A 14,675-nucleotide genomic window follows, 5' to 3' on the forward strand; every position below is an offset into this window, starting at 1 on the left:
GAAGCTGACAGAGCAGATTCTCAATCTGCTGGAGAAAATATTAAAGGGCAATCTACCAAGAAAGTTGGCTATTCCAATCTTGAACTCATCCTCATTTATCCAAATTAAATGATAGACAATTTTGTATATTCAGTCTTCAATCATGGTTTTTTTTTTTTTTTTGCCTTCTAAGCGATAAATGTAATCAGAGTTTGGAATATTGCTAAATTTTTATGTAAGTTTATTTAAAATTATTTCAAATACACAAAATAAACAACCCCATCCAACAATCCAATTCATGTAAATGACAATAATTATATAGCAATAAGCTTCATCTCAATAGCAACATGATTAGTAAAAGTTATTGAAAAGTCAAGTCAGGCCATAATTTAATACCTTAATAAGAAACTCATTTGGCAAACATGACTCTTCTTTTATTACGACCATCAAAGCAACATTCTAAATAATGGGCCAAATCTATATGGCTTTTTGTTTCCAAATCCGTTTAAAAATCTAGGCTGATAAATGTCTCCCCCACATCAACTCTGAAAACAGATAGCTTACCTTCTGGCAAACTGCAGCTGTAAAACTTGTTAAAGAAAACTCTGATAATTTTATCTACTTATGGTTGTCTGAAGACAAAACTCACTTAAAATGATATTTCAATGTGCATACAAGCAAGGCCATAATTCCTAGAAAACAATATTCAAAGTCCCATTCATAACATACATATAACACATTGAAAAGACTTTTACTGAGTTATTCCTATTTATAACATGTACCAAAAGTCAAAATATCCATTTCTCTAAATTAAAAAGGTATCTGATTAAATATATTAATATTAAATTCCAAGAATAAAGACAATATGAAACTAATGGATAACATTTCGAATCCTATACATACCAGAGCCCCCAAACAACCTGTCCTTTACTTCTCATATGATCCAGAGAATAATTCCATCAAACAGTAGTTATGTTTTTACTAAAACCATATATAACTATATCAATGAGTAATGAGGAAAGACAGGGAGAATATTAAATCTAGATAATCCCTCACTTCTGCAATTCACACAATTTGATAACTTCATTGCCCATCTCAAACTGCTAGTAATGTTAAAAGACAGCAAAAAGTTATTCCTTTAAGTTCCATCTCCTTTAAATTCCTATTCCTATCACAAGATAGCAAATGTTTAGTTGTAACAAGTCTGTATTCTCCTCTATTTTTGTGAACTTCTCAAGATTAAGGAGTATATTTTATTCATCCTAAATTACTGCAGTCTTTGCAAGAAAGAAAAGTTCAAAAAACATCTGATGAAATAAAATTACTCTGCCTTCAGAAAGAGGAATAAACAAAGAAATGGTCAGAATTACACAAAAAAGTAAGAAATCAAGTTATATAAGAAACACATACTAACCCTGCAACATCGGTACCTTGCAGAGCAAATTACTACATAGTTGAGGTACAACCAATACATATTTTGGGCAAATGCCAAATGTGGCTCAGTTGGTTGGAGTGTTGTCCAGGTACACAAAAAGGTTGAGTTCAATTCCATCAGGGTACCTACCTAGGTTGTAGGTTTGATCCCTGGTCAGGGCATATACAGGAAGATAACTGATGGATGCCTCCCTCTCACATTGCTGTTTCTCTCTCCCTTCCCGTCTCTCTAAAATCAGTAAGCATGTCCTCAAGTGAGGATAAAAAAAAAATCTCTATTGACCTGCAGCTGAGACAAGCAGATAACCACATCACAGAATGGAAAATCAAGAATAATCAAAAGTTTTATCAATTTTAATAACTTATTCTAACAATTTTTACTTTTAAAATTCTGCAAATTTTAGAAAAGTAAATATTTTTCCTGCTTACTTGTGCAACTACCTTAAAAAGGTTATGCCCTCGCCCTGGCCAGTTTTTCTCAGTGGTTAGAGCGTCGGCCTGCAGACCAGAGAGTCCTGGGTTCGGTTCTCGCTAAGGTCATGTTCCTCGGTTGCAGTTTGTCCCAGGCCCTGGTTGGGGTAGTGTGGGTGGCAACCACTCGATGTGTCTTTCTCACATCGATGTTTCTCTCTCTCTCTCTCTCTCTCTCTTCCTCCCGCTCAATCTGAACATAAATGCAAAAATGTCCTCGGTTGAGGATAAAAAGTTATGCCATTTCTTCCAAAACGGATATAATAAACACATACTTTTCTAATATTGGAAATGATTGCCTACCTAATTTTCAATGTAGCTAATTAAAAGTAGTTGCAATAACTATTTCTGTACAGCTTTTATAAGCGAAAATATTACTCTTGCATAATACACATTTATAGTTAAATAGACTGATAGTTTCAACAAATAACACACAAGAAATTTCAATGACTTCTACTTTTTAATGTAAAAATTTAGATTCGAAAAGTAAATTTCAATGTTATGCCCTGATTTTACTGCTCTGATCACAAATTAGATATGATGGTACCAACACAAACAAAAAAGTTCGGGTGCCAGATGTAATACCGAAGCAGGCCTCGAGTAACTACCAAAGGTGACCTGCAGAATCTGCCACAATATTTAAGCTGAAGCTGTACTTCAGTGACTCCCTGAAAATATACATGTATTTTAATGAAATTTTATTTCTATGGAAGAGAAATAATTCAGAGTAAGTGTCATCACAAGATGAAAAAGGATCAACTATACACACTATTTTCACCCTGCCAAGGAATTATTTAACCAGAGGCCAACATGGTCAGTGAAGAAACGGTGACTATGAGTCTGAGAAGTATATTGTGAGTACAAAATCACACTATGACTTGGCATACATACATTAATCTCTACAAGTCACAACACTGATTAACCCGAGTCAGTCTTCTAACATCATGAATATTCCTACAGGGCCCTTTTTGCAGAAATCCCAATATTCTAATATTCAGCTTCATATTATTCCTGACCCTAAAAAACATATAGCATGACCTTGGTACAAGTGAAAAAGACCTACTCATAAAAAACTTATGGCACCTTAAGAATATCAAAACCAGTTAACAAAATAAATTATAAAATTAGACCTGCAGTCTTTACCAGGAAAACAAGTATTAACAGTAAAAGATCAGCTTTTTCTTGTGCTTGTTAGAAATACTCCCTATTTTAAGGCTATAAATACTGTTCTCCAAAAGATAACTATAAAAACCTCATATTTCTTTAAAAAAAATCATAAGTAAATTTAAAAATTCAAAGGAAAGAGCCAGTCAAAGGATATCATCACATTTCTTCTGATACTCTGTTAACAAATTACTGCAACAAAGAATTGTTATACTGTGTTAAAATTATGTTTCAAAATATGCAAGGCACCTTTCTTCCTAAGCAATAGATTTACATTAAATTACATACATAAACATATATGCATTACCTTTAAATTCCTTAAAATGCATTGATATATGAGCTTTTCATTTAAAAATCCCTTTGCTCTAACTAATGTCATAGTTTATAAATTATGTGACTTCTACAGAATTTCAAAAAATTAAATCTCACACCACGGCTATAAAACATTGTAAGGAAATGTGAGGCCCTGTTCTAAAGCTAAGAAGGCTTTGAAGAGAGAAAACAGCTTTAAAAAAACTTTCAGTTTAGCAAATATCACTTGCTAAGCCATGACCCTCATGGTAAAGGCCAACAGACAAGGTTAAGGATGAGGACAGGAGTTTCATTATAATCAGCATAACACCACATAGGCCTCAGAAGAAACTCTAGTTTGCCTTTCAGGCCAAGAGGCCTACCAGCACCTCCACCTTCAACTTGTCTGTCAGGTCCACAAAGTTCAGACAAACACATAAAAACATACTCACTCTGTATTAATAATTTTTTGCTTCAAGGTAATTAATGCTTCAACATATTCATTTAAATTCTGAAAGAAAACAAAAAACACTAGTCAGTTACCTGTTTTTTATTTTTTATTTATTTTTTGTTTTTATAGAGTGCTTATATAGCTCAACAAAAGGAAGACAAAGAACCCAGAGGAACTAAATAGACACCTCTCCAAACAAGACATACAAATGGCTAAGAGACATATAAAGAAATGCTCAACATCACTAATAATCAGAGAGATGCAAATTAAAGTTACTTGTTTTTATATAAATTACTTTAAATATAATTTTACTGTAAGATATCATTTAGTATAAAGTATAAACATTATTTCTGTATTATGTAAACACAGAAATATATAAATCTATTATTTCCACTGTGCATAATAACACACAGACTTATACTGTGTAATCCTGAGCCCACACTGCCTCTCTGAATCTCTTTCATCTGAATGATGGAACTCTAACGGCAAGGTAGGTGTTCAGATGCTCTGACTGCATGCACTTGATTTCAGTGTGGTGTACTCAATTTACAATGCAAAACATCAACAAGATTGGAAATCAATGACACCAGCTTCCTCTCAGCCACGTCTCAAAGAAACTGGTCCTCCCTCATCTAGCAAGAGTTTTGCTCTTTTGAAGAATCTCTTCCTGGGACAATGTAAACACCTAGAGCAGGCTGACTAGACCTAGAACAGAGGGACTAGGTACACCTATGCACACTGGCTGGCTGCTTCTTCTTTCCATTAAGCTCCCAGATAGTGGCAGCCAATCCTTTTGCTCTCCAGGCAGAGACTGGAAACAGTTTCTCTGAGGATCTGAGATAAAGGTATGCCATTAGATATTATTTCATCAATAAATGGCCCACCCAGACCTACTATAATGAAACTCAGAGAGAAACCTATAACATGAGAGACTAAAACAAGCCAAAGAAATTTGGAGTAAGCAAAAATCAAGAAAACTTCAAAAAAAATTAATATGATCTAAGATGAATTACATTAAATTCATAAAACAAGAAGCTATTTTTAAAATAAAATAGAGCTTTTAGAAATTAAAATAAAAAGCTCATAAAATTAAGACTATAAACACCCACCACCATGGCTAAAATCAAAATGACAAGCAATAACAAGTGTTGGAGAGGATGTAGAGAAATTGGAACCCTCATACATTGCTGGTGGAATATGAAATGGTGCAGCTGCTGTGGAAAATAGTTTGGCAGTTTCTTAAAATGTTAAACAGAGTTAACCATATGATCCAGCAATTACACTCCTAGGTATATACCCAAGAGAATTGAAAACACATGTCCAGGCCAAACATGTACACTCTTATTTATAGCAGTATTATTCACACTAGGCAGAAAGTAAAAATAAACTCAATGTCCATAAACTGATAAATGGATAAACAAAATGTCATAGAACCACACAATGTGACTATCTGGTAATGAAAAGGAATAAATGACACAGCTACAACATGGATAAACCTTGAAAACACGCTAAATGAAGGAAGCCAGTCACAAAAGGCTACATGCTATATGATTCCATTTATATAAATTGTTCAAAATAGGCAAATCCAGAGACAGAAAGTAGATTAGTGGTTGGGGGGAAATAGGGGAGGACAGGGAATAACTGCTAATACAGGGTGGGGCAAGAGTAGGTTTACAACTGTTCATATGAAAAATAATACAGTAATTAATAAATAATAAACAATAATAAACTCTGCTTCACATACTCACAACTGTAAACCTACTTTTGCCCCACCCTGTATTTAAGAGGTTTCTTGGTAGGATACAGGGGTTATATAGATGAACCTATTTCACAATAACACAGGTGAGACAAGATTAGATAACTGTGAACACACTAAAAACCACTGAATTATACACATAAAAAGGATGAATTTTATGGTGTGTAAATTATATCTCAAAAAATTATTATAATTAATTAAAAACAGGAAAGCAAAATAAAATACTTGATAAAGATGAAAAACTGTCCCCCCAAATAAAGCAAACCACAGACAAGGAAAAGAATAAAGAAAAAGAAAAACAATGTGTCAGTGTAAGAGATCCACATGCCCAACAATAAGAGTTCTAGAGAGAGAATAATAGAAAGAATGGGGAGACAATCAAAGAAATACCCATGTTAAAGAAAAAATTCCAGAAACAAAGCCAGAATTTTCCAAATAAAAGGGCCCAACACAAGGATACAAATAGAATCCAAACCATGACACATCAATATAAAATTTCAGAACATCAGAGACACAGCAAATAGTCTATAAGAATCCTGAGAGAATAAAAAATATGTAACAAGTCATATACAAAGAATGTGGAATCAAAATGGCTTCAGACTTCAACAGCAATCAAGAAACTGAGAAGTCTAGATACCTAGAAAGCAAGCCTTCAAAATTCTGAAGACAAATGAATTATAAGTAGAAGTCTATACAAACTGTCATTCAATAGTGATAGTAAAATAGACATTTTCAAATCTGCAAAGTCTCCAGACATCCTTGCTCAGGGAGATACTGAAGGTTGTGAACAGGCTCCACACAATCATAGATAAACTGATGGAGGACAGTGAGGGGCACAGAGCAGAGGTAAAAATTCTCTAGGAAGGCAGCTGAGGGCCAGATTAGAGCTGAAGGCTCAAGAGGGAATTCTTCCCCTAAGAAAAAAAATGATACAATACCTGCTGTAATGAAAGCATTAAAAAGCAGGGAAGTGCAAGTGAATGTATAGTTGGTTTTCGTCATGCATTTAAATTTCATATTTTCCCATTCTGTTTCAACTTCTTTGCTAGTTGATCTCATTTTCCCCACCTTGCTTCCAGATGCCATCTGCACTGTAGAGTACTATGCCAGAAACATTCCAGAGACCTCAGACAGAGTCACATACTGCTGGATTCAAATTCCTGTTCCTCCACTTTCTGGCTAAGTGACTTTGGACAAATTTATTTGACTTCTCCCTGACTCAGAACCATTTCTAACTGCAGAGATAAGGAGACAAATACTAGGAGGCCACAAAACTGGCTTGCTATTAGGATTAAATAGGATGAGTTAAGTGTTTAACCCAGCCCCTAGCATAAAGTAAGCACTCCTTAACACTTTTAAGATGAATAAATTGAATTAAGGATACAATCATTAACCAGAGGAAACAAGAAAACACAGGAAAAGTAATAATAATTTACTCGAGCTTAGCTCTGAATAAACACAGTTAAGTCAGCTCCCATAGTGACCTAACTGGGGGGTGGAGCACGAGGATGAAGAAGGGATACTCAGGTGTGGTGGGGTACAGAGCAGAAAGAGAGCTCAATTCTCACCTTCCAAAGTCAGAAATCAAACGACATGCCTAAAAATGAAAAACGAGAAGTAGTGACACAAATTTACTATTTAACAATATGAAGTTCACTATGAAACTGTCAACAGCCCGGGCTGGTGTGGCTCAGTGGTTGAGTGGTGTCCCATGGACTGAGAGGTCCCAGTTCTATTTCCAGCCAAGACACATGCCTGGGTTGTGGGCTCGATCCCCAGTGGGGGGCATGCAGGAGACAGCCAACAGATGTTTTTCTCTCACATCGATGTTTCTCTCTCTCTCTCTCTCCCTTCCTCTCTCTCTAAAAAGTCAATAAAAACATATTTAAAAAAAAACAAAAACAAAAAAAAAAACTGCAAACAATGAGAAGTGCTGCATCTTGAAAAGGAGGAATGAGGGAATCTGGGGGCTGCAGAGTGTCTTAATAAAGCATGTACACCTAGCTGTCTCTCTAAAGTAAGTTCCTCTATAACTAAGAAAAATTAAAAAAACTAAATTCACAAAACTAAATGAAGATGACTTCTTGGTTTCCTACAGCATTCTAGTCTCTAACTTATTTTCTAAGGCCTAGTTGTGTGGCAGTACAAATTTGGTCAGATACTTCAGAGTCCTAATAAAACATTCTATTTTCTCCAACTTGATTCAATTGTCATTTATGTTGGGTGCAACCAAGGTCTCCCACTAATGAATCTTAAGAGTTGTGAACACTAAGCAGCCTGTGACTAAGTGGAGGGCCCTTGGAGCCCCATCCTGAACCAAATTCATTCTCAGGTGGACGTGCAGTGACCTACTTGCCTGGCCTCCAGGGAAGGAAGTGAAGTTTGGGGTACTCTTCCTCCAGAAAAGGTTATGGTGGTGTGGTTTCTTTGATTACTGCTTTTCTCCCAGCACACTGCTCTCTTCTAAATTCCTATTCCAATGTTTATTGGAAGGCTCAGATTTACTCTCAATTCTCTATCCTCTCCTCCCATAATTACCATCTTTTGTTTTTCTCTGCCTTCATATTGAGTTCCTCAAGCTATGCTTGATATTCACTGGGCCACTAACACAATTCCAAGAGGAACCCATTACACAGACTTTCTACAGTGTACTGTTTTAATTTTATCCATTCAATCTCCTCCTGAATGTCACTGTGAATATGTAGCACTGGAGAAAAAGAAATCCACTATGTGCTTCCTATCTTCCCTTCCCTTCTTGGGGAAGTGGAATCAACACTGTGTCTGAGCACACAGGGCAAGGGTAGCGGGCAACAGGACAGCCCTGGCAAGGAGCAAGCCAGCAGGCCTGGCCAGGGTAACCTAACAAAATGTTAATACTAAATACATAAAATCTATAGACACACAGCAAATAAATACATAGATAATTTGAGGAAAAGTAAATTGTCTGAGTCACTACCACTCTAACACTTCTATCATTTTGGATGAGAAGATTCTTAGTTGTTGGAGCTGTCCAGTGCATGCTCGTATATGTGGCAGCATCCCTGGCCTTTATTCACTAGCTAGCCAGCTGTGCGTACAAAAAAGCTACCACAGCAGGCCTGAGACTGCTACCCTTAGAAAAATCTGCTTGCAAGGCAGGCCCTTGGCTGGAATATGGTAACTTGAAATTCTAGAGGGCTCCCACCCGTCCCTCCAGCCTGGTCTTCCACAGCCCTTACCTTTGACTTTTTGTGCCTAATCCATCACGAACTACTTTGTCCCCTCCAAGATTTGCACATGAAATGTCCCTGTCCACAATACTTTCATTACATTTCTTCCCTCTTAATTAACTACAAATCATTCTTCAGACCTCAGTTTAGGTTTACTTCCTCTTGTGAAGCCTTCAGTTGTTCCACCTAAATGTTCAAGGTACCCTGTATATCACCCAGCATAGTACTTACTGCATTATGTTTATAATCTGGTTGCTTTCTCACTCATCTGTAACCTCACCTAGAACAGGAGCTCCATGCCTCTTCTGTTCTTGACTGTACTCCAAAACACCCCATGGCATCATAGATGCAGTGATGCTCAATAAGTGTTCTCTAAATGAATAAATTACAATTTTGTGAGCATCCTCGTAATATAACCATTTACAAATCAATATGTCTATGAGGACATTATGTGGGAAGCTCCAAATTATGAAGTTCAAATCACTGACAATTATCAATGAGAGTCCAGCACAAGTTTATATAAATAATAGGCTCAAATCTGCGCCAAGGAAAGCCAAACACCATCTATTCTGAAGCTATTCTAGTTACATTAGCTAAACAGTATATCATGTGCTTCAAATTCTCATCTGGATCCCCAAGAGTTAAAATGTCTGGCTCTACAATGAATGAATCTGGTTTAAAAAAAAGGGGGGGGGGGGTATGGGTGAGGTCTGGTGCTTCTTCTTCATCACAATAAAGTGACTTAAAACAGCTTGACTTAAAACCACTCAATTTAAGACTTGTTTACTTGTACGTAACTTCACCAGAGTAAGGTCCACATTGGTTTATAACTACCAAAGTTTGGCAACCCATATAGACATTAAGATATAGACCCCCTCATGACCATTGCAATCAGTTACAGTGAGGTGATGCGTGAGACTACTACAAGTAAAAAGATGCATAAAATGTGGCTATTTCTGAATCAAGCCATGATTTCAGCAAATGCCCTGTATCTCTTCAACCACTAAGAAAAAGAAAGCAGGGAGAAGTACGACATGAAAGGAGATTTCTGGTGCAAACAAACAACTGTTCAATTCAGAACAGGAACAGTTAGACTCCCAATACAGCTCAGAATGAAGTCTCAGCACTGATGCTAGTGCCTCCTTCAGGGAAGACGCCTGTAGTAGGCTTGCACATTTTCTGTAAGATGCAGAAGTTTCAGTGTTAAAACTACACAGTGGGATCATCTTCTCTCTGTATGGAACCTCTTAAATTTCTATCTTGCATGACTTTTACCGGAACAAAGAACTTGCTGTTGTACTATGGAACTCCTATAGAAACATCTTTCCTAAGGCGGTTACTGACAAATGTAACTGCCTGTTCTCAATTCTCATGCTTTCCCAAACTGATTTCCTATACACTTCCTGTTTCTCTCTCTATCTGTTTCTCCTTTTCTCATCATTCCAAGCTTGCCTTGTCATTACCCAGCTGGTTTTTCTTCACTGAATCCTCATGATGGCATGTAGTCCCATGAATTGCCACAAAGGCTTTCAAAGTTTCTTTTAAGAGACAGAACACGCGCTTCCATTCTCCCATGGCTCTCCAAAAGAATTCTTACAATGACTCCAGTGCCCGTCTAACCTGGCCTCTTCTCTACTTCTTTGGACATACATGTTAGCGAACCCAGGAGGCACTGTGCTTCACAAACAACAAACCTGAAAACAGTTGAAAATCTTCAGTTCTGACGTCATTCCAAAACTTCAGTCCCACGTTTCCAATACCTCTACTGGCTTGCATTCACTTCTGTCTCTACCAGTTTTCAAAGCCACTTGAATTTTAAATCTCTGTACCTTCTATTTCCTTGACCTGAGATCTGTCCACTGTGTATTTTCTCATAACCAGAACCTTTCTCTTCTCCATGCCCAGGTTCAGGAAATTTCAATTAATCCAGGCTTTTATTAGCACTAGTATGCATTAGTAAAATAATTTACCAGAGCTAGTTGCACATTCTCAATCCATCCAGCACACCACCACCTGTTATTTTTACTATAAGCACTGCTCTTGTGTGGTTAACTATGCAAAACCTTTCACTATTCCATAACGCTGACAGAAAAAAGAACAAAATTTTAAGGTGGTAACCATTCAAGGTCCCCTATAACTTGCCATGAATCTACTTTTCCAGCCTTCCTCTGTAATATTAAAGATTTGTTCCAGAGACCCTACTTACCCTCTTCTCCTAAAAAGACATTTCAGGCAACAGAAAACCCAAATGCAAAGGTGTGTCCAGATCTAGGGACGAGGCCTGCAAGCTAAGGCCCTTTGTCTGTTTTTATAAATATTTTAATGGAACACACCATACCCATTCCTTTAGTATTATCTGTGGCTGCTTTTACACTACAATGGCAGAGTTGAGTAGTAATGAACAAAACCACTCACAACACCAAATATTTATGAGCTTGCTTCTTACAGAACAAGTCTCAAGATACCTGGGTTTAGAGGTCTAACAGGATTACCTCTATTAGTGTTCTGGGAACTAACAGTGGAAATGTGGCAAGTGTAGAAGGAGGGAAACTCCTTAAGAGGCTACTGCAATAATTTCCAGGCCACAGATTATAGTGGATCACACAAGTGTGGAGGCAGTGGAGATGGTGAGAAGTGAATGAATAACCTAGGTACAACCAACAGAATCAGCTGGATTAAATGCAGGTTTAAGAGAGAGGAGCCAAGGATGACATCTAGTTTCTGGCCTAAGCAACCAGAAGGATACACAGTTGCTACTTTTGAGTAAGATGGGGACTATTATGAGTAGACCAGGTTTTTGAAGGAAGATCAGACCCAACTAAAAATAATAATTCACTCCATTTGCTTTCTTACACAAAAGCCTCCAATGACATTATTCTTTCAAAGTCAAAATCCTTACAATGGCTACAAGGGCCCACATAATCAGGCCTTCCTTTTTGTGACTCCATCAGATTCCCTGACTGCTATAAATGGTCCCCTCCAAAATTATTATGTTGACATCTAATCTCCAATATGATGGAATTTGAACTTGGAGGAGGGCTCCCTGGGAGGTGCTGAAATCATTAGGGCAGATCCCTTATGAATGGAATAATGTCCTTATAAATGAGACCCTAGAGCTCTCTCTTCCCCCTCTGCCATGAGGACTAACAAAAGACAGTCATAAACCAGGAATTGGGCCCTCACCAGCACCAAATCTGCTGGTGCCTTGGTCCTGGACTTCCCAGCCACCAGAACTGTGAGAAGTAAATTTCTGTTACTTACAGGCCAACCAATTTATAGTACTGTTATAGCAGCCCTGAACAGATGAAGACACGAACATTCACTCTACCCCAGAAACATGGCCTCCTTGCTTTTCCCAAGCACACTGAGCAAACTCCTGTGTCAGGCCTCCACACCTGACTTTTCCACTGTCCAAGATGCTTTTCTCCCAAGATATCTACAGAGCTTATTCTCTCACCTTGCCCCTCCAACCTCATACAAACATAACCTTTTCTGTGAGATCTTCCCAGGACTCCCTAATTACCCCAGCCAATGGTCCCTTCCAACCCCAAATGTTATCCCCGCTTCTCTGCTTCATTTATCTCCAATGTATTTATTACCTTCTCAGGTAACTTGTTTAATTTGTCTCCTCCCCCCACCTCCTAGAATGGAAGCTCCAAGACACCAAGGGTATTTGTCTTTCCCCTTTACTGCTATAATCACACTGCCTGAAACACAGCATGTGATCAATAAATATTTGTTGAATGAACTGGCCCCCAAAAATATATAATTTATTAAAGATTCACGATAACTTCACTCGTGTTCCCAGGATTTTGAGAGGCAAAAAAAATTAAACTATATTGCAAATGATTTATATGCAACTCAACTCAATGGTTTTATTATTAGTTTTCTTTCTATTCCAGAGTGCCAGTGTATGGCTCCTTTTTCTCCCTCCTCTGCTCTCAGCAATTAAAATGGTTGAGATCAGTTCATAGATAACACACACACACACACAGCTTCTCTTGGTGGTCTATCAGTCTTACATTTCTTTCTGGTCTCATTTCATCAGCACTCTCCCCGTGCACCATGCTCACACCAACCAGACCCTGTTCTGCTCCTGAAAGACACTGTGCTCCTTCTCACTTCAGTAACCTTTCCACCTGTTAATCCCTCTATCTAGAAAGCTCCTCCCACACCTATTCTAGTCTGCTCCTTCTCATCAAGATCTCCCAATGTCACCTCCTAAAAAAACACCGTGCCTGCCACCTCAGTCAAGAGACTAAACCACAATTTCAACTCCTTTATTTTCTTCCTAAAACGTAAAACCTTCTAAGGTCTTATTTGCATACATATATCTTACTTATGAGAGCAGATCTTATCTATTTTGTTCACCACTATGCGGCCCTCTGCCTAAACACTATATAAAATAGGTGATGATTTAACCTAATAGGTGAGGGTGGACAGCTCACTGCACTATTAAAGACACTGACGGGAAGAAGTTGGGACACCCGACGTCAGACAGCGAGGAGGGTCTACCTGGAAATGAGTACTTGGGACTATTTCCACTACTTCACAAGACCTGGAGCCAGACACTAGTAACTCCTCTTCTGCCACCATAGAAAACAGTCCATGCAGCCGTTACAAATTTCCAGTATCTGCATGATAAATGACCTTTCAGCCAACCCGTTCGTCGCATAAGTTTCTGCCTCCAGGCAAGAAATATTTAAAGACAGGCCAGAACAAGCAAAAAACCTTAACCTTGATCCTATCACTCACCAACCTAAATGTAAGCCTGGGGAGCCCTGAGGCTGGGTAAGTGAAGGAGGGGGCCCTACAAAACTCGCTTACTCCGCCACCGCCCCCCCCCCCGGAAATGAATCCTGGGTTCCCGTCCTAAATAAAGCAAAGGAAGCCGTTCCCAAAACAACTGCTGTAGAAAGAGAAGGGAGAACCCGGGGTGGGGAGTGAGGGAGGAAAGCTCCGCCGAGGAGGGGAGCTACGCGCGGAGGCGCAGCCCTTGCGTCCGGACCCCAGCCCCGCGTCCAGGTGCGCCCACCGAGCCCCTCCACGCCCTGGGCTCTGGGAGGGCGCCGCACCTGCTGCAAGGAGGCGCAGCCCTGACACCGCGAGAGATCCGCCGCCGCCCCAGGAGCCGCCGAGTGGGTCTCGCCCGGCATCATGGTGCCGCCGCCGGGCCCGGTGGGCCCGCGCGCCTCAGGGACCCGCGGCCTTGGCCCTGTATTGCCTCTGCTGACGCCGCCAGGGCCGCCGCCTGCCAGGCCGCTTCCCGCCGAGTCTGGGCGGGTCCATCCGTGCACAGAAGTCTCCGTGGAGCGGGCTAAGGGATCTCCCAGCCAGAGCTGCCTCGGGCACTAGAGAGGAACGCTACCCGGTGCGGCCCCCGAGCGCGACGCAGCACAGCCAGGACCCTGCCCCGCCCTAGCTCGCTCCGCCCCTCGTCACGGCGCGAAGCTGCCTAGGGTTACGCCTGAGCAAAATAAGGAGTAGAGCAGTGTTGATGCGGCAGGGACCACGCCACGAAGGAAAATTCAGGGAGAGGATAGCGGCATCGGAGGTTCATTTTCTCCACCGTTTACTGGTTCATATTTTATTGCCAGCTTGCTGCGTGACAGACGTTCCATAGACACCTAAAGCCTACAACGAAGGGGTGGTGGCCCTTCGATGACGTCACTAAACGCGCCTCCTGCAGTGGAAGGACCCCACCCTGCATGGGTTAGTGCGCGATTTATAACCAGAGCGCTACGCTGTCCGAGTCCGGCCGTCCGGTAGGAGCCGGGGGGACTACAGTTCCCAACGCTCTGCGCGGCTGGCGGACCCGGAGCGGTTCTTCTGGCCGAGCCCGGTGTGCTTTGTCGTCTAGTCGCGGTTTTTGCCGCCGGTGGCCCTTTCTTCCTCCAGAATGTTTTCTTTCCAGGCAGCT

General features: G+C 39.9%; 1 protein-coding gene across 5 annotated transcripts in view; it reads right to left on the reverse strand.

The window, feature by feature from the left end:
- The window catches only part of ICE1 (interactor of little elongation complex ELL subunit 1), a 58,733-nt gene extending 44,813 nt beyond the window's left edge, over nucleotides 1-13,920 (reverse strand). For 2 of the 5 annotated variants that reach the window (XM_036278796.1, XM_036278795.1), the window contains exons 1-4: nucleotides 13,831-13,920; nucleotides 3,792-3,850; nucleotides 3,206-3,240; nucleotides 544-562 (exon numbers count right to left, since the gene is read on the reverse strand). In XM_036278796.1, the coding sequence (XP_036134689.1) occupies nucleotides 544-562; nucleotides 3,206-3,240; nucleotides 3,792-3,850; nucleotides 13,831-13,914 (197 nt within the window). In that variant the 5' untranslated portion in view covers nucleotides 13,915-13,920. Of the gene's footprint in view, nucleotides 1-543; nucleotides 672-3,205; nucleotides 3,241-3,791; nucleotides 3,851-7,114; nucleotides 7,144-9,035; nucleotides 9,120-13,830 lie in introns of those variants that run through there. The other 3 variants (XM_036278797.1, XM_036278798.1, XM_036278799.1) reach the window with 3 other exon arrangements.
- Between the last annotated feature and the right edge of the window lie 755 nt (nucleotides 13,921-14,675).

This window comes from Molossus molossus, unplaced genomic scaffold (assembly GCF_014108415.1).
Source record: "Molossus molossus isolate mMolMol1 unplaced genomic scaffold, mMolMol1.p scaffold_m16_p_3, whole genome shotgun sequence".
In the NCBI taxonomy this organism is placed as follows: Eukaryota; Metazoa; Chordata; class Mammalia; order Chiroptera; family Molossidae; genus Molossus; species Molossus molossus.